General features: G+C 44.4%; 1 protein-coding gene and 1 non-coding gene across 11 annotated transcripts in view; both read left to right on the top strand.

The window, feature by feature from the left end:
• The window catches only part of RAB3GAP2 (RAB3 GTPase activating non-catalytic protein subunit 2), a 93,565-nt gene that overhangs the window by 25,998 nt on the left and 41,214 nt on the right, over positions 1-26,353 (top strand). For 8 of the 10 annotated variants that reach the window (XR_002336185.1, XR_002336189.1, XR_002336188.1 and 5 more), the window contains 7 exons: positions 12,325-12,448; positions 13,285-13,366; positions 15,408-15,455; positions 15,532-15,607; positions 16,182-16,283; positions 18,651-18,750; positions 21,987-22,085. Coding sequence is in view for 4 of the 10 variants with exons in the window: in XM_003130506.5 (XP_003130554.2) it covers positions 12,325-12,448; positions 13,285-13,366; positions 15,408-15,455; positions 15,532-15,607; positions 16,182-16,283; positions 18,651-18,750; positions 21,987-22,085 (631 nt within the window). In the remaining 6 variants the exon portion in view is untranslated. Of the gene's footprint in view, positions 1-12,324; positions 12,449-13,284; positions 13,367-15,407; positions 15,456-15,531; positions 15,608-16,181; positions 16,284-18,650; positions 18,751-21,986; positions 22,086-25,316; positions 25,498-26,353 lie in introns of those variants that run through there. The other 2 variants (XM_021064327.1, XR_002336190.1) reach the window with 2 other exon arrangements.
• Positions 25,183-25,262, top strand: MIR664 (microRNA 664). The gene has a single exon (NR_038547.1). It is a non-coding gene; the product is annotated as a microRNA 664 (primary transcript).

The raw sequence follows: 26,353 nt of genomic DNA, 5'->3' as shown, positions 1-26,353 counted from the left end.
GAAGTAAGTCACAAAGTTTACGGAAGCAGCTGTGATGGAGCAGATTAACAGAGAATGAACGTGTGTGCTGGTTAGAGGGCGGCCCCCGAGGAAGGTTTGTTTACGGGCTGAGCCATAGGGTACAGCATGACCGACTAGACTCTGAGAGCAGTTAGAATCTGGGCCGATGCCGGCACACACGTGGCCTTACTTTCGTGTCCTGAGACTGCGGTGCCACTGGTTTGGCCAGAGGGAGGAAAGCCCCAGGGTACGCCAAGGATCCAGCCCAGGTCCTCCTCCTGCCGGAGGGAGGCTCTTATCCGGACTTGGGACCTTTGACTATTAGAAATGCTCGTTTCGCCAGTGACCTTCCTCCACGGTAGTACAAGCTGGGTCTGCCTGGTGCTTCTCAGACACAGGCGATTCGTCCCTTGGGGGACCCTTGGCAGTGTCTGGAGACATTTTGCGTGTCACGACTTGGGGGAAAGTGATCCCAGTGGGTCAAGGCTGTGGAGGGAGGCCACAAAGCGTCTGCAATGCACAGCCAGCCCTGCACAGCGCAGGATTGCACGCCTGACACGTCGGTAGTGCTGGACTTCGGAAGTATGGGCTGGCCCATGGCTTTTAGTGTAACTCTCCCCGCCTTTCTTCTGCCTTTGTCCCTTTTTGTTCACTGTAATTTCTTGGCCTCTTTTGGGGGCCTCAGAGGTTGATCTTGGGGGGGAGGTGGGGGAGAGTTCCCATTGTGGCTCAGCGGAAACGAATCTGGCTAGTATCCATGAGGATGCAGGTTTGATCCCTGGCCTCACTCAGTGCGTTAAGCATCTGGTGTTGTTGTGGCTGTGGTGTAGGCTGGCGGCTACAAGTCACATTTGACCCCTAGCCTGGGGACCTCCATATGCCGCAGGTGCAGCCCTGAAAAAAAAAGACAAGACAAAATGAACTTACTTAATCAAAAAAGCGAAGGGGAGGGAACCCTTTTGATCTTTAGGGCCATTAGTTTGGTTTTAGGAGTTTCCGGTGGAGTGATTTGCTCATGTGAAAAGTGAGGTTTGAGGATCATTTGCCAGCAAACCAAGGTGAGCATAAGCTGTTCTTGGGTCTTTGGCCACAGACCCACCAGTAGTCCAGGCTCAGTCTTTTTTTTTTTTTTTCTTTTTCATTTTTGATCGCCCTGCACCATCTGGAGCCCCCAGCCCAGGGATCAGATCCAAGCCGTAGTTGAGACTCAAGCCCAGCTGGAGCAACACCGCATCCTTAACCCACTGTGCCAGGCCAGGGATCAAACCCGCACCCCAGAGCTCCGAAGATGCCACTGATCCCATTGTGCCACAGCGGGAGCTCCCAGGCTCAGTCCCAATGGCATTATTTATGCCTAAATGTTTAAGAACAACCCATTCTTAGTCTCTCCACATAACCAGCCACCACTTTCCCTTGCTCCTGTTTATAGTTGTTAATTCTGGCTCAAGTCTGGACTCCTGGCCTTCGGCAGGGCAGCTCTGCAAGTTGGTTCTGGCTTGGTGACGGGGCTCTGGTCCTCTGCCAGGGAGGAAGGGATGGTGGCTGGTTGTGGGGTGGGACGGAAGGGATTTGGGGACCCAACTGCTGCCTCAACACACTTTCAACCAAGCCTGCTGACTTTTTTTTTTTTTTTTTTTTGCTCACTCATGACACATGGAAGTTCCCAGGCCAGGGGTTGAATCCAAGCTGCAGCTGCGACCTAAGCCCCAGCTGTGGCAACACTGGCCCCTTAAGCTGCTGTGCTGCAGTAGGAACTCCCAAGCCTCTCCGCTTTAGCCTCATCTTCACCCTCACTTCCAGAGGCACAGGCACCCATTCCTAACAGCCTTTTTGCAGCTTTGCGGTGCACCTGGGATCGCCTCTCAGCTTTCCTGCCATCACTTTAGTGGGAATTCGTTTGCTAGGCACTGTAAAATCAGCTACTACCTGTCCATCTGCTTTCTAGCTCTCAAAATGTAGTGGCTTTTCTCCTCCCGTTCTTTCTGCCCGTACTTGCAGCAGACTCTTGTACTGCGGTTTGCAGTGGGGTTGAGCGTGCAGGGGGAAGTGAAAGTGAAATTCACGTGTTTAATTCTCACTTTTATCCGCAAGTCCCTACAGGCTTCACTTTTCCGTACTCTTCTACCTTTGGCCTTTCCGTTCACTGTAATTTGGAGGTTTTTCTGTATCTGCATCTCGTTCTTTTAAAGGTATACTCTTTCATTGTATGCATTTAATGCGATTTATTTAACCACATCCCTGTTGAGGGACATTGCTTTAGTCAGTTCTTGTCTCTACCGCAAGCAATGCTGTAATTATCTGTACATCTCCGTGCGCATAGTATCATGCCTGGGAGGCAAGCTGCCTGAATTTCTGTCATAATTCTGCCACTCAGTGACTGTCAGGCCTTGCTCAGGTTACCAGACTCCTCTCAGTTCAGTTACCTCATTCCCACAAGGGGACCAATGGGGTTATTAGTGATGGCGTTAAAATCGTACCTCGTTATTAAGAGGATGAAATGAGATGTGCTTAGAGTAGTACCTGGAACCTAGTAAGTGCTCAGTAAATGTTAGCCATTCTATCTTTTCTTTTCTTTCTTTCTTTTTTTTTTTTTTTTTAGGGCCACGCCTGCAGCATATGAAGATTCCCAGGCTAGGGGTCCGATTGGAGCTATAGCCACTGGCCTACACCACAGCCACAGCAACTCCAGATCCGAGCCATGTCTGCGGTCTACACCCACAGCTCATGGCAACGCTGGATCCTTAACCCACTGAACAAGGCCAGGGATCGAACCCGTGTCCTCATAGATACTAGTCGGGTTCATTAATCACTGAGCCGCAATGGGAACTCCAATGTTAGCCATTTTTATTTTCCCTTTAGAATAAATTCCTAAAAGTGGAATCGGTAAGGTAAAAGGTACACCTATTTCAAAGTTCTGTAGCAAGTTTGGAGTGGTGCTTCCCAGAACCTGCCCCAGGTTGTATTCCAGACAGAGACTGTGAGCGCGCCTTCCTCTGCTCTCTATTACGTTGGGCCGTGTGTTTGGTTGAGTGGTTGGATGAATCACCCAGAAGATGCTGTGAAAATGGGGTCATCCTATATATACAATTCAAAAATAAATAAAAGAATTAATCCTCCTTGATGTGATCCTTGGAATGTAATTGTAAGAGCTACTAAATTACCGTTAATTTCCTTGAAGCGTGGAAGAAAAATAATTTTAAAAATTGAGATTGAAGTCAGAGGTTGTGGAATTGTGTTTGTAAAGTTGTTTTTTTTTTTGTTTGTTTGGGGGCTTTTTGGCTTTTTTAGGCCCTCACCTGTGGAAGTTCCCAGGTTAGGGGTCCAATCTGAGCTACAACTTCTGGCGGACACCACAGCTTCAGCAACATCAGATCTGAGCCAAGTCTGCGACTTCATCATAGCTCATGGCAATGCCGGATCCTTAACCAGCTGAGCGAGGCCAGGGATTGAACCTGCGACCTATGGTTCTAGTTGAGTTTGCTTCCACTGTGCCACGACGGGAACTTCATGTGTTCATAAAAAGTTTCTTCCTTGGGTCATCTCTAATCGTATTTGTAATCATATTAGAGCTCTTGCCTTGCCTTGTTTTAATTTTGGAAAGACCTTAAGATTTTTCATTTGAGGATGTTCCCATTGTGGCTCAGTGGTAACAACCTGATTAGTATCCATGAAAACTCAGGTTGGATCCCTGACCTCTCTCAGTGGGTTAAGGATCCAGTGCTGCCATGAGCTGTGGTGTAGGTTGCAGACACAGCTTGGATCCCATGTTGCTGTGGTGTAGACCGGCAGCTGCAGTTCCTATTTGACCCATAGCCTGGGATCTTCCATATGCTGCGGGTGCAGACCTAAAAAAGCAAAAACAAAAAAAACAACAACAAAAAAAATTTTCATTTGAGAATTTTAGTCTCTATCTGGAAACTGGCCAAGACCATTAGTTTTCATGCTGTGTTAGAGAAAGTTCTAGGGCTCTGCAGAGGTGCTAGCTAGTGTCCTCATTTCTGCTTTTATCTATTTCATATATTAAAATATTGTGTAGAATTTTGTTTGGGAATAAAAAGTCCTGCTACCAAAAAAAAAAAAAGTGTGAGAAATATTGCAAATTTCATGTACTAACAGCAGGCAAGAAAAAAAAAACAAAACTTTCAGAACATTGTTAGTTTGCTTTGTGTTTAAAATTGCTGAAGTATTTACATCTCTTAGTTTAAAAAGTATAGGTTTATTTGTATGATTTGTAATTCACTGAGAATTACAGTGAAGATGCTGATGGCCCCTTATTTATACTGGAATTTTGCTGGTACCACTGTTATATGTACACGTCTATGAAAGTTAGCACAATGACAGTGGTGATAGAAATTGCAAATGATGGACTTATTAAATAATTGAAAGCTTTGAAAAATTACTCTGGACTACTTCATCACCGTTGCTGATACACCAGGAAGCATTTGCTCCTGTTTTGCAGAGTGGCTAATCAGTCGGCCCCTGTGGCACGGGCTGGATGATTGAACGGCGGGTTAAATAGCTGCAGTTTTACCATCTGCTGCATCGTGAAAGTTCAGGTAATCATTTGACAGATCTGTGGGCCTAAAAATCAAAAGAAAGAAATTTTAAAAATATATATTTGTTATAGCCCTAGTGTTGAGAAAGCTTTCCTTTTCATAATCTACATTGGTGTGGCGTCAGAATAAGAAAAAATGTTAGCAGTCTCAAAGCAAAGAACAATTTTTGACCTTTTGGCCACTCTCGAATAAAATGACACATTCTCTCTCCCCACCTGAAACAGGAGCTGTGCTCGCTAGCTGATGGATACATTTAATGTTAACTCCAGTAATTGGGTGCCAGGTTGGTTTTGATGGACGAAGCCAAGATGGTCCCTCATGAAGCTGTTTTTTGTTTTTTTAAACATTATACCTCGCTGGGGAAATCAACTACCTTGTCCAACCATGGTATTATTTTAGGATCAGGATCTTCAAGGGAGCATTGTTCGTGGCTGTGGGCCCTGTTACTGCCTGGGAGGGCTTCAGAAAGGTCTGATCGATAGGCAGACGCCCTCGTGGTACCAACAGTGATGAGCTTGCATCCTGCCGGCCACCGAATGCCTGCAGAGACGTCACGCCGGGCGCTTCTTGGCCTTTGCAGCTCTCTTTTCTCCCTTTTTTAATGGCCAAGGGGCGCTTGTCTTTTAGTCCAAAGCAGAGTAGAGCTTCTTGTCGTCCCCTTGGTTCTCAATGAACAGCAGCAGAGCAGCATTAAAGCTGCTGCGGTGTTTTTGATTCTAGGGTCCCTTCCTCCCAGAGCCAGGTCTTGGGGAAGCGGCGCAGAAGCCGAACGATGCTCTGATCCCCAGGCCTGCGCCGAGATGTCTGTTCCATCTGTGTGATGGGGGAGGTTGCCTTGCTAAGTCTCTGTTTCTCCATCTCAAACGGGGTAGTAATAGAACCTTCTCTGCAGAGCGACGTGGGAATTAAGTGAGATGTGTAAAGCATTGCACACAGGCTCTGGCACTTCGTGTTTGGCAGGCGTTGCTCTATACGTCATCCACGTCACCTTGTCATCCCTGTCTCATTGCTGTTGAGTGAGCTGAGCAAACCCAAACCCACATCTGAGGCAGACACTTCTTCTTTTATTTGTCCCCTTATTTTTTAAATTAAAAAAAATTATTTTTTCTTTTTAGGGCCACACCTGCGGCATATGGAGGTTCCCAGGCTAGGGGTCGAATTGGAGCTGCAGCTGCCGGCCTACGCCACAGCACAGCAACACGGGATCCAAGCCATGTCTGCAACCTACACAGCAGCTTGTGGGCAACACTGGATCCTTAACCCACTGAGCAAGGCCCAGGATTGAACACACATCCTGGGTATTAGTCAGGTTCATAATCATCTAAGCCACAACAGGAACTCTGGGTCAGACACTTCTTGATGGGAATGCTGTCCTCTGCTTAGCATGGTACCAAAGGATTTCTCGATAATGAGAGATTTCAAGTGACTGTGGCCTGATTTCTACCCAGTTGCTTGAACACACAGCAGCAGACGTTATAGGGAGTTCCTGCTGTGGTGCAATGGTTTGGGTATCTTCTCTGGAGCACCAGGATGCAGGTTTGATCCCTGGCCACAGCAGCACCAGATCTGAGCCGTGTCTGCAACCTACACCATGGCTCACGGCAACACTGGATCCTTAACCCACTGAGTGAGGCCAGGGATCGAACCTGCGTCCTCGTGGATGTTAGATTTGTTTCCCTTGAGCCACGACAGGAACGCTCCAGTTTTCAGTTTTTTAATTCAAGATTTTCTGATAAAATTTACACTGCTTGGGGCAAAATAGCTAAACCTATGGAGAAATAACAAATTTTTGCCTCCATTTTTAGTTTTAAGGATGTTGCTTATTTTACTTGTGTCATTAGAAACTTTTTGTCTTACTGAACCTGACACATTGAATATTGTGTCATCAGAATTACATGTGATCAGGGAGTTCCCATTGTGGCTCAGCAGTAATGAACCTGACTAGTGTATCCATGAGGTTGCGGGTTTGATCCCCGGCCTAGCTCAGCGTATTAAGGATCCGACATTGCTGAGAGCTGCGGGTGTAGGTTGCAGACACGGCTCAGATCCCTTGTTGATGTGACTTTGGTGAAGGCTGACAGCTGTAGCTCTGATTTAACCCCCAACCTGGGAACCTCCATATGTCATGGGTGTGGCCCTACAAAGACAAAAAAAAAAAAGAATTACATGTGATCAGGAACTTGTGGTTCCCACCCGTTCCCCAGTGTGGCTGTGGATCAGAAGAGCACACATTAAAGCACACACCATTGCATTTGCGACAAGCTAGCTTCAGAGCTAGAGTGTTATCACACAGCAAATCCTAGTGATACTATGATACCGTAACATAACATAATATACCACAGACACGCCGTATTTCATGGCCTTTGCAGGAGTCGCATTTTTTACAAATTGAAGGTTTGTGGAAACCCCACATCCAGCTAGTTGGCCCCATTTTCCAGCAGCATTTGCTCACTTCTCAGCTCTTTGTCACATTTGGTAATTCTTGAAACATTTAAACACTCCACCAGCAAAAAGATGATGACTCACTGAAGGCTGAGATGAGGGTGAGCATTTTTTTCTTAATAAAGGATTCTTTAAGGACACTGTAGATTGTTTTAGACACAAAGCTGCCACACCCTTAATAGAATCCAGGGTGGTCTGAACGTAACTTTTCTATGCCCTGGGGCATCACAACGTTCACGTGACCCACGTTACCAGGTTACTCGCTTTATTGCGATGGTCTGGAACCACAATACCTCTGAGACCTGCTTGTATGAGACATAGAATCCTATGGGTATTTTCTAACCTCTTTTTGGCCTATGGAACTTCTGCTCGTACACATCCAGCTCAGCCACGCAGTCTGCTTTGAGTCCCACAGTCACAAGGAGAGGTGGAGGCCAGAGAGGACCTGGAAAAGAAAATGGGAAGAACGGCAGAGGATTTGGGGTTCACCCTCTTTCCCCTCCATCATCAGTGGATGGAGCTGGAACGCCGATCCATGCGAAGGTTCTTTTTTCTGGTTCCATGTTACTAAAAATGTCCATTTATGCCAGGGCTCAGCAGGTGAGGGATGCAACTCGTCCCTCTGGGCAGTGTCTGAATTTGTTTCCACGGAAGTGATACCTGTTTGTCCTGCTTTCTTCTTGGTTAGTTTTTATGGGGCAGAATTCCTGTTTGCTCTGAGATTGCTCATAGTCCATTTGCTGGGATGGTGGCAGACAGAGTGTGATCCTAATTTGACACGGAGTACTAGACCCACGTAGCGGGTAATACTCTGACCCCTTCTTGTACCTGCCTTGGACTTGTCAGCCCGAACCTTGGAGTGTTCAACTGTAACGTTACTTAAGGAACACATTACTAAAGATACTCTTCCATACGGATACAGTACTTAGGGTATTGGCTTTGAATCAGTTGCTCAGAGTCATGCAGTTTCATATACAAGAAAAAATAATAGATTATTCACAAAACTTGTGACTGCAAGCCAGGAGAAATTGGAGAACTGTTATTCCCTGGGTGTTGCGATCGGGACTGTGCTGCGCCTAGAGTAGAAGCGTCAGAGAAAGCACAGGCTTTGCCAGTTAGAAGGCTTCCGGTCTCGTGTGGGAGAAATGCAATCACAGAATAGACAGCAGGGAGTAGTAAGACCTTTCACTGCAGTACGTTCAAAAGAAGGTCAAAGTTGGAGGAGGGCGGGATTGCAGTAGGAGCTGGAACTTGAGATGGAAAGACTGAGAAGATGCAACGAGAGACTCTCATACTAAGCGAAGTCAGAAAGAGGACAAATACCGTGTGATACCACTTATGTGTGGGATCTAAATTCTGGTGCGGATGAACCTGTCTACAAAACAGAAACAGACCTATGCACTTGGGACTTGGAGAACAGACTTGTAGTTGCCAGGGCAGGGGGTTGCGGTTGGGGGTTGGGGGGAGGATGGGAGTGGGTTGGACTAGGAGTTTGGGGTTGGTAGATGCCAACTGTTACATTTAGAGTGAATGGACAACGGGGTTCCCGCTGTGGCTCAGGGGGTTAACGATGTGGCTTGTCTCTGCGGTGTTGCCTGTTGGTTCCCTGGCCCAGCTCAGTGGGTTAAAGATCCAGTGTTGCCACAGCTGTGGCCTAGGTCTCAGGCGCAGCTTGGATTTGATCTCTGAAAATGTCCGAATGCCACATGTGCAGCTGAAAGGGGTTGGGGAACAGATCCACAATCCTGTACAGCACAGGGAACTGCAGCCGATCTCCTGGGATAGACCATGATGGAAGATAGTGCATAAAAAAAATAATAAATGAGTGTGTAGCAGTGCACAGCAGAAATTGCTCTAGAGCAGAAATTGGCCCAACATTGTAAATCAGCTGTACTTTAATAATTTAAGAAATTTAGAAAAAGAAAAAAGAGGGAAAAGTATTTCTAAAGGCGAGCTTTAAGAACCACTTGAGGAATAAGCTGGCTCCTGAGTCGAAGCAGGTCCTCGGGCCCTAAGTGGGTTTGTGCACCCACCGCCCTGTGCGCGTGGTAAAGCACCTGAGTAAGAGGTTGTTTCCTTATGAGAACAGGCTTTTCAGCGACTCTAGGCCAGAGGCAGATCCCAGGGGAGACAGGTTTCCCCAAGAGCTGTCACAGGCACCCACTTAGACGAGCAGGGCCCTCGTTTGGGTGCTGACACCAGCTGGGTGGCAGTGAGCATGTCTCTCAACTGCCCCCAAGGCTCTGCTTTCCTTGTTGCGAGATGAGGTTTGGCCACTTCGTGATGTCTTCTGTCTTCGAGTTTCTTAAACTCTTTGTCTTTTCAGCAAACACAGACAAACTGATCTCATGTTATTAGTGGCATTATTTTGAAAACAGAGGAGAGAAACACAGAAATAGTGTTCTTTCTTGAAAAGTAACTTCTGCAAACTTTTCAGGAGTTTACTGTATGGACATAATTTGAAAAGTGTGATAGGAGTCCCCGTTGTGGCCCAGTGGTTAACAAATCTGACTAGGAACCATGAGGTTGTAGGTTCTATCCCTGGCCTTGCTCAGTGGCTTGAGGATCCAGCGTTGCTGTGAGCTGTGGTGTAGGTTGCAGATGCAGCTCAGATCCTGCATTGCTGTTGCTGTGGCGTAGGCTGGCAGCTACAGCTCCAATTTGACCCCTAGCCTGGGAACCTCCATATGCCGCGGGAGCGGCCCTGGAAGTGGCAAAAAGACAAAAAAAAAAAAAAAAAAAGTGTGATAAAAGAACCCCTTGGTATGGGTCCTTGATTATTTTCTAAGACTATTTCTTAGAGAACTTGCCAAAATTGGAGCTGTATTTTTCCTTTTCTGGAGCATTGTTCAGAGTTCTTTTTGTTGCAGTGAGATGGAAATTTTAGGGGAAGAGTCAGAGGCCAACCAAAGAATTTTGGATGTCTTCATTTCCTATCAAACACCATACCTGAGTAGTACTCCCGTTGACGTGCCCTGCTTCTAGCCTCCTTGCCGGAGATGAGGCCCTGATCACATGGAAAGTCCTGAACCTCGGAGTTGGTGTAACTGGTCTCAATTACTTACTTGAGGGCAGGGACGCCCGCAGCTTACAGCCCAACCACCACCAGGGAGCGGAGGGCTGGCACACTGACATGGTATCCATGGCAGTGGTTGTGGGTCCAGGGAGGATTTAGTTATAACTAACTTTTACCTTATAACTTTCATCTTAGGGGGATAATTTTCTCCCAAGTTTATGTGTAGAAGAATGTGCATTAAAAAGAGCAAACTGGGAGTTCTCTCATGGCTCAACGGGTTAAGGGTCCAGCATTGTCACTTGAAGGGCTCGGGTCACTACCGTGGCGTGGATTCAGTCCCTGGCCTGGGAACTTCCAGATGCCGCAGCCAAGATAATAAATAAATAAATAAATCAATAAATACAGCCAATTGGATAGCACAGTTCCTAAAAAAATGGAACTTTACTAAAACGAGGGATTTTGCCAGGATTACTCTTCTTCCTGTCTTTTGGGAGAGGGTGCAGCTTGCAGAAGAAAGTGGTTCCAAATCTCTTTCATCCCTCAAGTTCCATTGAGAGGGAAGAAGAATCACATGACTCTCTCAGGGGTTTCAGACCTACCTAGAGGTTTTCTTGCAGATGTCCTATAACCCACATTTATTTCTGTGTTAAACATTTTTTTTGGTAGTCTCACAGCAAGAAATAATTTATCTTTCCTAGAAATACTACCGGAATATTTTTGATGAGGATGATTTTCTACTTTTAAAATCTTTTAACTTTCATTATGGTAGTAATACATTCTTATTAAGAGCTTTAAAAAAAAGTGTTTTTGTTTTGTTTTTTTAATGAAAGCAGCCTACATCTCTGCCCTCTCTCTTCCCCTTCTGTATTGATGAATTTAATCCAAAAGCTATCATGCAGGGTGGAGTAAAAAGTAGGAGCCTACATGACATAAAACCTAGAAGCTGTAAGATTGATCATTTAGCTACATACAAGAGAAAAATTCTGCATGAAGGCAATTAAGCTACCACATGAACTGGGAAAAACTATGTGCAACTCTTATGGTCAGAAGGCCAATTTTCCTTGTATGTAAAGAGTGTATAGAAATCAATTAGACAAAGAACAGCAACCCAGCAAGAGATCTTCCGAGGAAAGGAACCCTCTGTTCATAGAAAAGGCTTTTAAGCATGTGAAAAAATGCCTGTTCCCGCTCATAAGATGCAGTAGACTGAGCTATGACTTTTTACTTGTTAGTTGCACAGAAATCAGAGGTAAAGCCATCATCTGAAGAGTCCCTAAGGAAGCAAGCACTTTTGAAACCCAAGGGGTCAGATGATAAATTAACATACCTGCAGAGCACGATTTGGGAATATCCAGCAGATTTACTCATTACATGTGCCCTTTGACCCAGCAGTTTCACTTCTGGGAGTTTATCCTACTGGCTTGATCCCACGTTAACAGACACATGTGCAGGTATTCATTGTAGCATAGTTTGTAGCCACCAAAGAGTGTCCACCACACAAGGGGCCCATCCCCAGGGGGCTGCTTAACTAAATCTTGTGTCTCTGCAGTGGAGTGCTGTGCAGCTATTAAAAACACAAACTTCACTTGGAATAGAGTCGAAGGGGATATGTGGAGACAGACGTGGAGAAGGAATGTGTTGTAGCGTGCTACCATTTGTGCCAGGAAAAGGAGAAAGCGATAGTTTGTATTTGCCTACATGCGGTGTCTCTGAAAATTCGCCCAGGAACCCCATCACGCTGCTGTGTCTGGAGTGAACCCCTGGGTGGTCCAGGAATATCAGAGAGACTCTTCAAAGAAGCCTTTTTAGATTGTTGAATTTTTAACCATGGGCATTTATCTATACGGTGAATACATTTCCAGTTGAAAAAAGAAAACACCTTTCAGGTCACATAAAAAGAAAGAAAGGTCAGAATTATCCTACTTGTGAAGTTCCTACAACCGTAATCATCAGAGAATGTTTTCTTTGCTGTCAAGCTGCGGGTAATCTAACTCTCTGTCTCCAGTAGGTTTGTTTACTGAGTTTCCCAATACCGAATCTTTCCTGGAGTAATCCCTATGGGATATTCTTTTAATGTCTTGCTGTTTGTTTCATTTAAAAATTTTGCCTTACTGGTCAGAACTGCAGTTTGCTTGTAGTGAATGTTCTGGGTTTTGGTCATTTTGGACATGTTTGGATGAGCGTTGTTGAGACTATAAAAAAAATCAGGAAGGTTTTCCTCTTTTGTCTCCCTTGCTCCTCAAGGCGAACCAGCTGAGTTGAACTAGTCTTGATATTTTTCCATGGAAGTAATGGTAGTTTTACTCACAGGAAGAAGACGGAAATTCTTGCAAAACACAAAAAACTTCCTGGCTTCAAGATTGTGTTTTGTCCTTATCTCCAACCAATGATCTCATGGTTATAGCTCGGGGGCAAAAAGCTGTATTTCTAGTGCGTAAGTACCCTGCTATTTTCATTTATTTCAATGCATAGAATAGAAAATGGATTGGGTAGAAAGAAAAAAGTGTTACTTCTCTCGTATACATTATATGGTGGCATTTGATAGTTTATTTGATACGTTATACAACGCTTTTAATTTTCTTCCCTTTTATTTTTCTCTCTTTTTTCCTCTTTGTTTTTCCGGTCCTTTCTGTTTCTTTCCTCTGTTTTTCTTTCTTGGCCACAGATATGTTAGCTATCTCTCTTCAGCCCTTGAGGCAGTCCTGGGAATTGCCCAATTCTTGCAAGGGGCATTCAGAGCTAAAAAGGCCACTGAACCCTTCCTGGTACTAACACGAGTGGAGTGGCTTTCAACTCCAATTGGAAAACTCACAGTGCTGTGGTTTCATATTTGGGGCATAAGTTTTCAGCTTATACTTTTTGTTGGAGATGAAGATTAAAGTTTAGGTATGCATGGAATAACCTCACTGATCAAAATAACCATATATTCAATGGTCTTATAAGCATATTCGCCTTCATAGCATACACCTAATAGGCACCTTTTTTTCTGCCAACTGAAGAAAAAAGTAGTTTTATAAATAAAAAATACAGGATGATACATAACAATAACTTTATTTTATGGATTGAATTAGAGGAAAGACTGGAGAGAGAGTTTTATGAAAAAAACTTATAAAAATTTTTAAAGGTTATCTTGTATTTACCTGTAAAAAGTCCCGTGTCTGTTAACACAGAACTATGACATTCTATACTCATTATTCTAGAGGAAAAGAGTGAAATTTATGAGTTACTGCTTTAGTGTACTAACCTTTTGTTCCCTGATCTTTTTTGCAGCAAAATGGAAACATAGTGATAAAGGGAAGGAAGAAATGCACTTTGCTGTTGGTTGGAGCGGTTGTTTAAATGTTGAAGAAGGGTAGGTACCAGTTAATTTTTTTTGTTTCTCTGTGACTTAAATGTGTATGTGAAATTGTTTCACTTGCAAGTCAGTCTGTGAAGAAGTTTCATCATTTGCAGTGTTCAGTAAGTGTATATTCTTTGTAGCTTTCATGGTTGTAGAGCATGATTCGGGCAGTAAATTTTAATTTCATTAATCATGTGATTTCTTTTAAAAAAAACCTCCTGTTTAGAAAATATTTAAAGGAGAGTTTAGAGAGAATCCCATGACATCCTGTCTACATTTTGTCTTTTCCTCTGCACTTCATTACTCATTTTATTCAGCCAGAAAGTCAAGGGCAACCCTTGTCTTCTCTGATTGGCCAGCCTTGGACTTGTCCTTAAAAGGGATAGCACCCCATTTATTCTTTCTTTTTTTTTTTTTTTTTTGGCCTTTCTAGGGCCACACCCGCAGCATATGGAGGTTCTCAGGTTAGGGGTCTAATTGGAGCTGTAGCTGCCGGCCTACACCACAGTCACAGCAACTCAAGATCCAAGCCGAGTCTGCAACCTACACTGCACCTCACGGCAACACCAGATCCTTGACCCACTGAGCGAAGCCAGGGATCGAACCTGCAACCTCATGGTTCCTAGTTGGATTTGTTAACCACTGAGCCATGATGAGAACTCTTCCATTAATTCTTAAACTCAAAAATACTTCCAAAATGCAGGTAGGTAAATACAAGTTTCCTAGTGACCTAGAAGGAAATTTACAACCAAATCCCGAAGTGCCCGTTGTAGCTCATCAGGTTACGAGCCTGACAGAGTATCCTTGAGGACCCAGGTTTGACCCCTGGCTTCGCTCAGTAGGTTAAGGATCTGGTTTTGCCACAAGCTCTGGTGTAGGTCACAGACGTGGTTCGTGTTGTGGCTGTGATGCAGGCCGGCAGCTGTAGCGCCAGTTCTCACCCGCAGCCTGGGAACTTCCATGTGCTACAGGTGAAGCCCTAAAATGAAATAAACAAATGAACAAAAAAGATAATTGCACAAAACCTAGCTCTTTAGCATGGTTCTCTGATGGAGCTGCTACCCTGAAACCTGCAGCTAAAAACTATTTTCAATTTAATTTTTATGACCGAAGGCTATCTGATTGGAGTAAGATTCTTCAGGCTTTGGATTCAAATAGAAGACCGTAGGCCAGGCCTGGCCTTCTGTAGATGAAATGTTTTCTACTCTTTCCAAAAGAAACGGTATTTCTCCTTGAGTCATTTAGTCTCAGCATTTTGAAGACATTTGATTTCTGTTAGAAATGCAAAAGCAAACCTAATGGTTCAATTATTTTAGAGATGACAAGCAAACAAAAACTTTTTTTTTTTTTTTTCTTATTGGCGATCATGTAGTTTGATGTTTGGGGAAGAGTGTTTCTAGTTGGTTGAATAAGCTGGTGATTGTCCTGAGCTCTGACAGGTTAAATAAAAGTCAGTTCAGTAGGCAGAGTAATTTTAATTTTGAGGCTTGTTTCTGAACTGGAGACACGTATTCCAGGTCTTCATGTCAGAAAAAAAAAAAAGTCTTATAGGGATCATCCAGCCTAGCAGGTGCTTAGCAATAGGTTATTTCTGCAAAATGTAAAAGAAGCTGCCGGTTGAAACACAGTAAGTCTCTCGACTAACATACTAGCCGAAATGCAGTTCGCCTCTAATGAGACAGCCAGCTCCTCGCACCCTCTGCCCAAGTTCCGGGCTGATTCGGGGGGTTGTTTGGGGGGGGGTGGGGCTGTACGAAGCCACTGCCTAGTGACCATTGGATGTTTTCTGTTTGATATTTAATCAGTTCTGTACAGTAAAGGTTGACTTTCTTTTGTGCTTTTCATGACAAAACAGAATGAAAAATCCTATTTACATGAATGGATTTTATGACCCTTATTTATGGTGGAGGTTTACTGTTTTTTTTTTTTTTTTTTTTTCCCACTTCGTGTGGATAAAACTGGTCCCCAGACTACCCTTTAACATCCAGTTGTAGAAAATGAAACTCATTGGGTAAGCATATGATTTTGTGTGTCTTTTGTTGGTTTTTTTTAGGGAATATGTAACCAGTGCACTCTGCATCCCACTTGCAAGCCAGAAGAGGTAAGGATGAATGAGTCATTTGTTTCCTCGGCTCCGATTTATGAGCCATTAAGATCCTCACTCTTGTTTGTACCAGGAGTTCCACTGGACGCCCAGACTGGACCTGCATTGTGGTGGGCTTTTCTTCAGGTTACCTGCGCTTCTACACGCAGGTGAGTTGAGTGCGATGCCATTCAAAACACCTGCTAGAGTTCCCGTCATGGCTTAGCGGAAACCAATCTGACCAGTGTCCATGAGGATGCAGGTTCGATCCTTGGCTTCGTTCAGTGGGTTAAGGATCCGGCGTTGCTGTGAGCTATGGTGTAAGTGGCAGATGCGGTTTGGATCCCATGTGGCTGTGGCTGTGGTGTAGGCCAGCAGCTGTAGCTCCGTTTTCAACCCCTAGCCTGGGAACCTCCATATGATGCAGGTGTGGCCCTAAAAAAAGAAAAGAAAAAAGAAAAGCCACCAGCTGACTGGAGCACCTAGGGACGCAGCATACTCACCTGTGACTCAATATCTGCCGCTTGGGAATGTCTACCTGATACTTTATGTGGTGGAGGCTGGAACGGGGGTGGGGGAGGTGGTGGTAGAAAGTTCTGGGAGAAGCTGCTGAGAAGAGAAGCTGCATTTTCCGAAAAGCACCTACCTGGCGTCTGTGGAAGGCTTATTGGGGGAACGAGGCTCTCCGCCTGGCCATGTGTTGGTAAGAGAACAAGCAGGGCGGGTCTCTCTGCTCTCTTCTAGAACGGCGTGCTCTTGCTGGCACAGCTCCTGAATGAAGACCTAGTGCTGCAGCTCAAGTGCAGGACCTATGAAATCCCACGACATCCCGGTGTGACAGAGCAGGTAGCTGAGAGATTGTGTCCAGAATCACAGTGGCTTTTTTTGCATTATTTCTTTCCTCTTTCACTGGGTGGAAACATTAAGGTATCTTCTCCTTGTGGAAGCATTAGCTGTGCTGTCATATTCCAGAAATGTAAGCTCGACGGCGCAGTGGAAACGAACCTGACTAGTGTCCCTGAGGACTCAGGCTTGATCCCTGGCCTCACTCAGTGGGTCGAGGATCCGGTGTTGCTGTGGCTGTGGTGTAGGTTGGCAGCTGCAGCTCTGATTTGACCCCTAGCCTGGGACGGTCCATGTGCTGTGGGTGCAGCCCTAAAAAGACAGAAAAGAAAAGAAATGTAGGCTGTTTTTAGCTAAGTAGAGGCTATCAGTCTTGCTTTTACTTATTTAATGAGCTAATGTATGCTTTGCTCTACAATGAAATAAAACGCTGAAGTCAGAAGCCAAAATTTTTTCTCATTTTTAGCGTTTAATAGTGACTTAAGGTAAAAAATGATATTATGTAACTTTACATCTTTTTTACTTAGACTTGGCCTCAAAATTATATATAGAATAAAAGAAAAAAGTTCTGGCTGTGTTATTAATAGCCCTGCTATAGTGCACTAACTTGTTTCTCAGAAAAGAGGTTATTGTGTGTTTACTTAGAGTGGAAAATATTTTACATTCACTGAAGATTTTGATGGAGAAAATTATGCTGTTGAGAGTCTAAGGCTCTCCAAAGACTCTCCCGTTTTCACATCTTCCTAGCTGCTGTGTGAGATTTTGATTGTCTCACAGTCAAAAAGTAATTGTGGAGCCACTTAAACTAATATGGTCTTGTTGATATATCTTGTTTGGTATATTGTCAAAACTTTAATATGCCTTCCTTCTCTGTACTACCCTGTTCCCAAGGATTTGAAGTAAATAAATATACACACACACACACACACACACACACACACATACTGTGTGCCTGTGTGGACTTAAATTGTATGATAGATGGACTGGAGCTATTGAAGAAACTTAATGAGTAAAAGAAACTAGCTTAATGCCTGTTATGCTTATGAATGAGTTCATCAGTACTGTGAAACACTACCTTATAATTTGCAATTTATATGGAAGAATAAACAGCAAATCTGAAGAAGAGGAAGCTCCATTAGGACTTAAGACAATAAAGGAAAATTTCATTAAGGAGGTGAAATTTTAATTACGCCTTGAAAATGGATATAGAGCTGAATTAGTTAGTGAGAAAAGTGAAGGTCTTTTAGGTAATCAGGAAAAAAAATGAAAGAAGATTCAAATATCTCTGTATGAGACAGCAAAGGAACCTGTGTTAGAAAGTGGTTAGAAATAGGTCGATGGGAAACGGTTGAATAAGCAGAGTGGCCAGGTTTTTTATAAATCAGTACAAATCAGAATGGATTGAGGAGATTTAAAGCTACTAAAGGTTGACTAGGAAGAAGTGACGCAGTCAGAGGGATCTCGAAGGACTCATTCGGCAGGAGGCGTTGGAGTTGTGAGAGCCTGGCCCCGGGGATCCGGTGGCCTGCTTTTTTAAGTTATAGCTGGAGTAGATGTACAGCGCTGGGAGCCAGGGCCGGAAGGAGAAAGGACCAGGACAAAATCAAAGCGATTCGGCTCCTAGATCTCCACCCTGAGGCATGCCGTGGACAGAGGTGGAGGAGGGCAGGGCCTCGGCAACAAACGACGGTTATTAAATTTGCTTTTGGGCATGTTGAGTTTGCGGTGATGGTAGGGAATAAAATGAAAATACCATTATGCCTCTAGAGATGCAGAACAACCATCTAGGCACAAAGACTACATTGGAGACGACGGTTGAAGCCATAGATGATGAGTGCGTGCTTCCAAGTAAAGGGGATAGGATAGTAGGGCGCCGTATAGCACAGGGACGGTAAAAATGGTTCGCTTACTTATATCTGCAGTGGAGGAATGCAGTCAACGTATTGTTTAATAATAAAACCAGTGAAGAATGTGTGGTACAGGCTCGTATACAAAATGTACAGTTACATTGGACAGTTTACGGTGGAATATGCCTGGGATTTCAGGCGAGTTTCTTTTTTTCTTCTTTTTACTTTTATGTGTTGTTTGTATCCATATAGTAACTATATTTTCATTTTATGAAACTTGTACTTTTTTTTTTTTTTTTTGGTTACTCTCTCTGTACAAAAGCGTATATTTGAGAAGAATTTAAGTCCTTGGCCAGAGGCATTCAGAATTGTCTGTATTTACTCTTCTTCTGCCTGATAGTGTTTTGCGTGTTTGGGTATTTGACAGTTTATAGTATATTTTTATTTTACTTCAGCTGTAGTAGAAAAATAGATATGCTTGTTTGGCCATGATGAAAATTTATTATTCTCATTCCTTTAACAGAATGAAGAGTTGAGTATCTTATATCCAGCTGCCATTGTGACTATTGACGGATTTAGCCTTTTTCAGTCTCTTCGAGCCTGTCGAAATCAGGTAGCAAAAGGTAATTCTTGGCAAGAAAGAGAACACTTCTGGCGATGTTTGTCCTATTTCATCTACTTAGAGACTGAAATATGTCTTAAATTACAAACGCTTTGTGAACTGCATTTTAGGGAAAGCGCTGCTCCTGTAGAAATGGGAGGGCAGTGCTGGGTCCACAGCCGCGTCTGAGACAAAGACGAGGACTAAACATCAGCACCCTTTACATGTGGCTGGTCGAGCAGCAGGCTTTGTTCACTGACTCGGCAATATGTCTTGGCCGGTCAAGAGCGAGCGTCACCGTTGGGCTGGAGAATGTCATTGCACCCAGCCAGGGACCCCGGCTTCTGCATGGTTGGGCGGCTGTTTTGGCCAGTGTGCTGGGATCTCTGCGTGCACACTGCTCCCGTTCTCAGTGAGGGTGAAGGTGGCACACAGTGTGCAGAGGGCATTTTCCCCACAGGAGGCAGGACCCTGGCAGTGGACGTGAGCTGCTTTCACTAACCTGAAACACCCTGAACAGAGGAAAGCTAGAGACCCAAACATACTGCCTGTATTAGCAACTGCATGTCTAGACTTTAGTGTGATAAGTGCACAAGTCATCAAGAATTCTCAATTTTCACCACCCGTATTTTACACTCTGATGCTATTATGTCTTTAGAAGAGGGCGTTGTATATCATCACATTCAAGATGTCGTTATTTTAAGATGCACGGCTATTTTCTGTACCATTAAGAGGCAAAAATGCTGCCAATGAGAGACACACCATTGATTTAATGATTCCAATTTTATTTTTATTTTTATTTATTTAATTAATTTATTTATTTTGCCTTTTTGTCTTTTTAGGGCCGCACCCGAGGCATATGGAGGTTCCCAGGCGAGGAGTCTCATCGGAGCTCTAGCTGCTGACTTATGCCAGAGCCACAGCAACACCGCATCCGAGCTGTGTTTCGACCTACACCACAGCTCATGGCGATGCCGGATCCTTAACCCACTGAGCGAGGCCAGGGATCAAATCTGCAACCTCGTGGTTCCTAGTCAGGTTCGTTTCCTCTGCGCCATGATGGGAACTCGGATTCCAGTTTTAAAGATGTTAAAATATGGGACCATGGAGTTGCCTCTGTGGCTCATTGGGCTAAGAATCCAACTGAAGCTGCTCAGGTCACTGCGGAGGTCCAAGTTCAATCCCCAGCCCAGTGCAGTGGGTTAAAGGATCCAGTGTTGCCACAGCTGAGGCGTAGGTCACCGCCGTGGCTCAGATTCAACCCCTGGCCTGGGACCTTGCATTTATGCTACAGGCATGCCCATAAAATACGTATATAAACAAAAAGCCTTAAAATCGGTGAAAATCCCAGTTTGGTGGGGACTACCCCCATTTTCTTCTGGGTTTGGGTAAAGGAGCCTTAATGGTCCTAAAACAAGCGAACAAAGTTTAACTCTTAAGTGATGTAGACAGCTCTCTGAAAATAGAGTTAAACTCACGTTATCCACTTCATGAGGATTGTTCATAAATCCAGAACTAAACTGTAAGACAGAAAGGAAAGGGGAAGAGTGCAGCATGTGACATTTGCAGGAGAAAATTTTCACTTTTTAGCAAGTCGATGTGATCAGTACAGCTCTGAAGTCTTGGTTCTCTGCTTCTTTAATACTGCATGCTTTTCTATCAAGTCAGAATTTGAATTTTTATTCCTAGATTCATAGTCTTTTAAGTTGTATAAAGTTAGCCTTCCATCTTTGTTTTCTTGGGGACATTTAAAATAGTCACCATTGGCGTTCCTGTTGTGGCTCAGTGGGTTAAGGACCCAGTGTTGTCTCAGTGAGGACGTGCGTTCTTTCCCTGGCTTGGCTCCGTGGGTTGAGGATCCCGTGTTGCTGCAAGAGGCGGCATAGGTTGCAGATGCAGCTTGGATCCAGTGTTGCCGTGGCTGTGGCATAGGTCTCAGCTGCAGCTCTGATTGGACCCCTAGCCCAGGAACTTCCATGTGTCACAGGCAAACTGTAAAAAGAAAAAAAAAAGAAGGAAAAATGTGAATTGGTGTAACCATTATGGAAAATAGTATGAAGTGTCCTCAAAGGAAAAAAAAAGTCACCATTAATCTATATGCCCAAAGAGACTGGCCGTTTTCTGTAGGTAACCATTCTGTCAATAAAATAAACTAGCGCTAGATGATTATGTTATAATTGGTATCATCAGACATTTCACTTTTCCTATTTTTGAATTTCTGTTTCTTTTGCCATGTACAAAGCCATATTCTCTCTTAGGAAGTAAATAAATAAGCCCTCTTATTATAAGTTGCTCTGAAAATAATTCTGATCCCTTGGCTGCAAATTCTTATGACTTATTTCACATTATAGGAAAGCACTCTCTTCTTAGCCTTACTTTCACATCTGAAGTACTTAGAGGATTGTATTTTTCTGGCTATTCCAGCTTCCAGAATAAACAGCCAGAGTCCAGTTGTATTCTAATATTAGCTTGAAGATGTGCTGATACATGGGACCTTGTATATGAACCTGTGGCAGGAGGTATAGCTGCTGCCTTTCTTTTCATTAGTTGCCCACTGAGTGCAAATGCCGAGGTTGATGAGCAGCATTTTGATCATTTTTTCGGGCAGTGCTGTTGCTGTTAGCACGTCTTTCTCTCGAGCCTGGCCTCGGTCGCCTGCATTAGAGACCTTGTTCTCTGTGTTCTGCCAGGAACCACCAGGTTTTTAGTTTTTCGCTAAGGCACTGGTTGCTGTTCCCAGGATTTATCCACTGTCTTTCTCCAGGGGGAAAGATTGCTTGCTTAGCTTCAATTGAAGTTTGAATTCACCTTGGTGTGTTTGTTTGTTTGTTTGCCAAACCCTTGCCGTGCGGAAGTTCCTGGGCAGGGGATCAAACTTGCACCACAAGCAGCCACCTGAGCCACAGCAGTTATAGCACCGAATCCTTAAGCACGAGGCCACCAGGGAACTCCGAATTCACCTTGATTTTTAATAGTCTAGAATTTTTAATAGTCTTGTCTAAATTCTTTGAGGGTTCCAAAATCTTTTGTGATAGCCAGCTTAGTCTTTTAATGGCTGCATTTTATGTGCATTGTCTCGGTAGTCAGTTGATTGAGTCAAGTCTTACTTTATGCGTAGTTACATCACCTGGCCTCATTATTTTTAGTTGCAATTTTAGACTAATAAATCAAGTACATTTTTGATGATTTTGGGGGGGATAAAACTTCATTTTCTCCATTATGGTTAAGTTTGGATTGTCTCATTTTTATTTTTCACAGCTGCAGCCTCAGGAAATGAGAACATACAGCCACCACCGTTAGCTTATAAGAAATGGGGCCTCCAAGATATTGACACAATTATTGATCATGCTAGTATTGGTAAGCATTACCAGTTCCAGTTGTTTTGGAATTTACTTCTTATACTTTTTTATTTATTTATTTATTTATTTTTGCTTCTTGAGGCCGAATGCATGGCAGATGGAAGTTCCCAGGCTAGGAGTCAAATCGGAGCTACAGCTGCTGGCCTTTGCCAGAGCCACAGAAACGGTGGATCTGAGCCACATCTGCAACCTACACCACAGCTCATGGCAATGCCGGATCCTTAACCCACTGAGCGAGGCCAGGGATCGAACCCGCATCCTCATGGACACTGGTCGGATTCGTATCTGCTGAGCCACAAGGGGAATACCTTACTTCTTATACTTTTTGATCGACGTATCTCATTTATTAGAAGTGTGGATTTATTTATTCTAATAGAAAAAGAAAATGCCTTGCCCTGAGTGAGACATTTGGAAGGTGGTTCAGACTTAGAGATTATCATCAGTTGACGTCTTTGAGAAAACAGTCGCAGTTTCAATAATCATGCCCTAGCAGCAGTCCTGTACAGTTTTCAGTCACTTATTATTTGACTTAATTTTTGCGCAGATGAATAAATTCTTGTAATTACCAGGTAGTTAACCACTTTTAAAAAGGTAACCTTTAGACCAGCGGAGTAGAGATAAAAGCAGATTTCTTCTTGCAGGCAGTCCTGGAAGTCTTACTGTGGGAGGTATCAGGAAATCAGAGATGCAAAGATGTGGTCTCTGCTGAGGAAGCACGAGCCTAGTTGGGAGAAACCTGAAAACAGTTGTGCTTCCTCAGCATAGCAGTGAATATGGGAGACAAATGGACAGCTGGTGTGGGAGCAGAGCCCCAGCACCGAGGGAGTCAGGAAGGAGAAGGTTGACCTCAGCCCGAGGTCGAAAGAATGAGTAGTACTTGACCCAGAGAACAAGTGAGGAGGCGACACTAGCTAACCGGTCCCAGGCTCGGAGGTGGCAGTGCCTTGTGTGCTGGAGAAACACTGAGAGCCAGCCGGCCAGTCTGAAGTAGGAGTGAGATTCTGAAGGGCTGGTCAGCTGTGCGCCCAGGGATGTCTGTCTGTCTCCCAGCTCGCTGAGTCCGTGAAGACTTCTGAGCCAGAGAATGGGGTTAGCACATAGCCTGTTGGAAAATCACTGCAGTGAAGCTTTAGGGGTTGCACTGTGAGTTCAAGACCGGAAACTAGGTGCAGCAGGGACCCTGTCATCATCTTGGTAAGAAGTGATGGGCTTCTGGGCCAGAGAAGAAGAGGTTGCTCATTTAAAGTATTATGTGTATTTTTTTCTGTTTAATAGTATAGTACCTGCTTGTTAAAGTTTTCAGAGAGTCCATAAACATACAAAGAGAAAAGGAAAAAGTATCCCTCCCTCCTACCACGTAGAGACACCTGGCAGTGGCCTTGTGGTGAGCATCCTCATAGGCGTGCTTGTGTGTGTGCACGTGTGGTAACGTGTATGGTTGTGCAGAGACATGTCTTCACCAATGGATGCTGTCTTGCCGGCGCTGTGTGGCCCTTTTCTAATCCACCTCTTATGAAGAGGCTTTCACAACAGTTTTGCTGAATCTACATTTTGTCAGGTCCTAATAGAGGACAGATGGCCTCCTTGAAATAGGCAGTTGAACGTGGTTTTGTTTGCGGAGAAACTGTTTACATGGATGTGGCACGAGAACCCCCAGGATGAGCCGCAGAGTCTCAGCAGCCCAGCTCTTGGCCACTCCTGAGCCAGCTCCTCTCCCCGCAGATGAGTAGTAGAAGCAGCGCCTCAAGAGCAGGATGGCTTTTGGCCCGTGGTCACAGGGACACAGAAGCCCTGCCTTCATTGTCCTTTCTGTCCTCCATCCTGGCGGGGTTCCCTTTGAACCCATCTGGAAGTCTGGGTCTGTGATAGACGCACTGGCCCCTGGGGGCCAGCGGGAGAGCAGGAAGCGCGTGAGTCTTGAGGGCGAGCGGAAGGTCCCGGACTCACAGGTCTCTTTGTTTACTGTCGCATTTCCTTTGGGGAGGGTTTGGGAGCCCACACCCGTGGCATGTGGAAGTTCTCAGGCTAAGGGTCCAGTTGGAGCTACAGCTGCTGGCCTATAGCACAGCCACAGCAACACAGGATCCGAGCCACCTCCTCAACCTACACCACAGCTCACGGCAGTGCTGGATCCTTCGCCCACTGAGTGGGGCCAGGGCTTGAACCTGCATCCTCGTGGATACTAGTCGGGTTCGTTAACCACTGAGCTGTGACGGGAACTCCTACTGCTGCATTTCTTGTATGGAACACAGACCTCATTTTAACTGCATTTCGCTTTATTGCACTTCCCAGATACTGCATTCTGTACAAATTGTGGAAAGTCTCTTGGTGCCATTTTTGCAAAAGCTTTTGCTTAGTCGTGTCTCTGTATCATATTCTGGTAATTTTTAAAAATATTTCAGTTTCTCCACCAGCAAAAAGATTATGACTTGCTGAAAGGTGAAATGAAAGTTAGCAATCTTTAGGAGTAAGGTATTTTTATTTTACTTTATAACTATTATTAGTAGTAGTATTTTTATTTTTTTTCTTTCTGGATCCACACATGTTGTGTATGGAAGTTCCCAGGCTAGGGGTCGAATGGGAGCTGCAGCTGTCAGCCTGTGCCACAGACATAGCAACTCAGGATCTGAGCATGTCTGCAGCCTACACCACAGTGCATGGCAACACCAGATGTTCAACCCTCTGAGTGAGGCCAGGGATTGAATCTGCATCCTCATGGGTACTAGTCAGGTTTGTTACTGCTGAGCCACAATGGGGACTCCAGTAAGGTATTTTTTAATTAAGCTATGTGCATTTTTTTTAGACATCCTATTGCACCGTTAACAGACTCCGATAGAGTGTAAGCATAATTTTTATTTACACTAGGAAGCCAAGATATTCGTGTGACTGACTTTGTGACAGCATTCACATTATTTCAAAGGTGGTCTGGAATTGAACCTGCAGTATCTCTGAGGTCTGCCTATCATCTGTAATAAGCACCTTATTGGTAGACATTCTATTTCTCTTTACTTTTTTGCTAACGTAAAAATGTTGCAAAACTCCAAAGTGTTGAGTTCAGTTCAGGGTTACTTCCCTGTTCTGTTAATTAAACTTTGGAACATTGAAACAGGCTAGGAGAAGTGATTGGATAGAAAATGGTATTCTATTCATTTATCTCCCAGCCTACAAAAAGAAAAAAAAAAAAGTGCCGTGAACTTAATTTTATGTTCATGTTTATTTTTATATAAAGGTCTGATTAAGAGGAGTTCCCTTGTGGCTCAGTGGGTTAATAAAGATCCAGCCTTGTCGCTGAAGCAGCTCGGGTTGCTGCTGTGGCCTAGGTTAGATCCCTGGCCTGGAAACTTCCATGTGCTGGGGACACGTGAAACAACAGGAAGACACGTCAGTCTGTTTGCTGTGCTGTCATTTAGGTACATACAGCGTTTGTGGGAAGCCGCAGGAGAAACTCTTTCAGTTGTTACCTCTAAGAAGTGCACTGATTCCAGGAGATGCTGGTGGGCTCTGTATTTCTTGTACCATGTATCTGTTTTTAAAAATTCCTTTTTAAATTTTGTTACGTAGTCTTTTATAGCTTAGAGGAATTATAGGTGGCCATTTTAGTCTGATGAATATCTTATGATATTGATCTTACAGCTTTTAAAAATGACTTTCGTCTGGGAGTTCCCGTCGTGGTGCAGTGGTTAACGAATCCGACTAGGAACCATGAGGTTGCGGGTTCGGTCCCTGCCCTTGCTCAGTGGGTTAACGATCCGGCGTTGCCGTGAGCTGTGGTGTAGGTTGCAGACGCGGCTCGGATCCCGCGTTGCTGTGGCTCTGGCGTAGGCCAGTGGCTACAGCTCCGATTAGACCCCTAGCCTGGGAACCTCCATATGCCGAGGGAGCGGCCCAAAGAAATAGCAAAAAGACAAAAAAAAAAACAAAAAAAAAACGAATCCGACAAGGAACCATGAGGTTGCGGGTTCGATCCCTGGCCTTGCTCAGTGGGTTGAGGATCCGGCGTTGCTGTGAGCTGTGGTGTGGGTCGCAGAAGCAGCTCAGGTCCCGAATTGCTGTGGCTGTGGTGTAGGCCAGCGGCTACAGCTCTGATTCGACCCCTAGCCTGGGAACCTCCATATGCCGCGGGAGTAGCCCTAGAAAAGGCAAAAAGACAAAAAAATAAAAAATAAATTAAAAAAAAATGACTTTTCGTCTGTTAAGTAAAACTTAGCAGTTAGCATCTTAGAATGGAGCTGAAACAAAAATCTGATGATCTAAAAAGATGATGTC

Source organism: Sus scrofa, chromosome 10 (genome assembly GCF_000003025.6).
Source record: "Sus scrofa isolate TJ Tabasco breed Duroc chromosome 10, Sscrofa11.1, whole genome shotgun sequence".
Lineage (NCBI taxonomy): Eukaryota > Metazoa > Chordata > Mammalia > Artiodactyla > Suidae > Sus > Sus scrofa.
The sequence above is the reverse complement of the archived record's forward strand: the minus strand, read 5'-3'. Positions and strand labels throughout refer to the sequence as shown.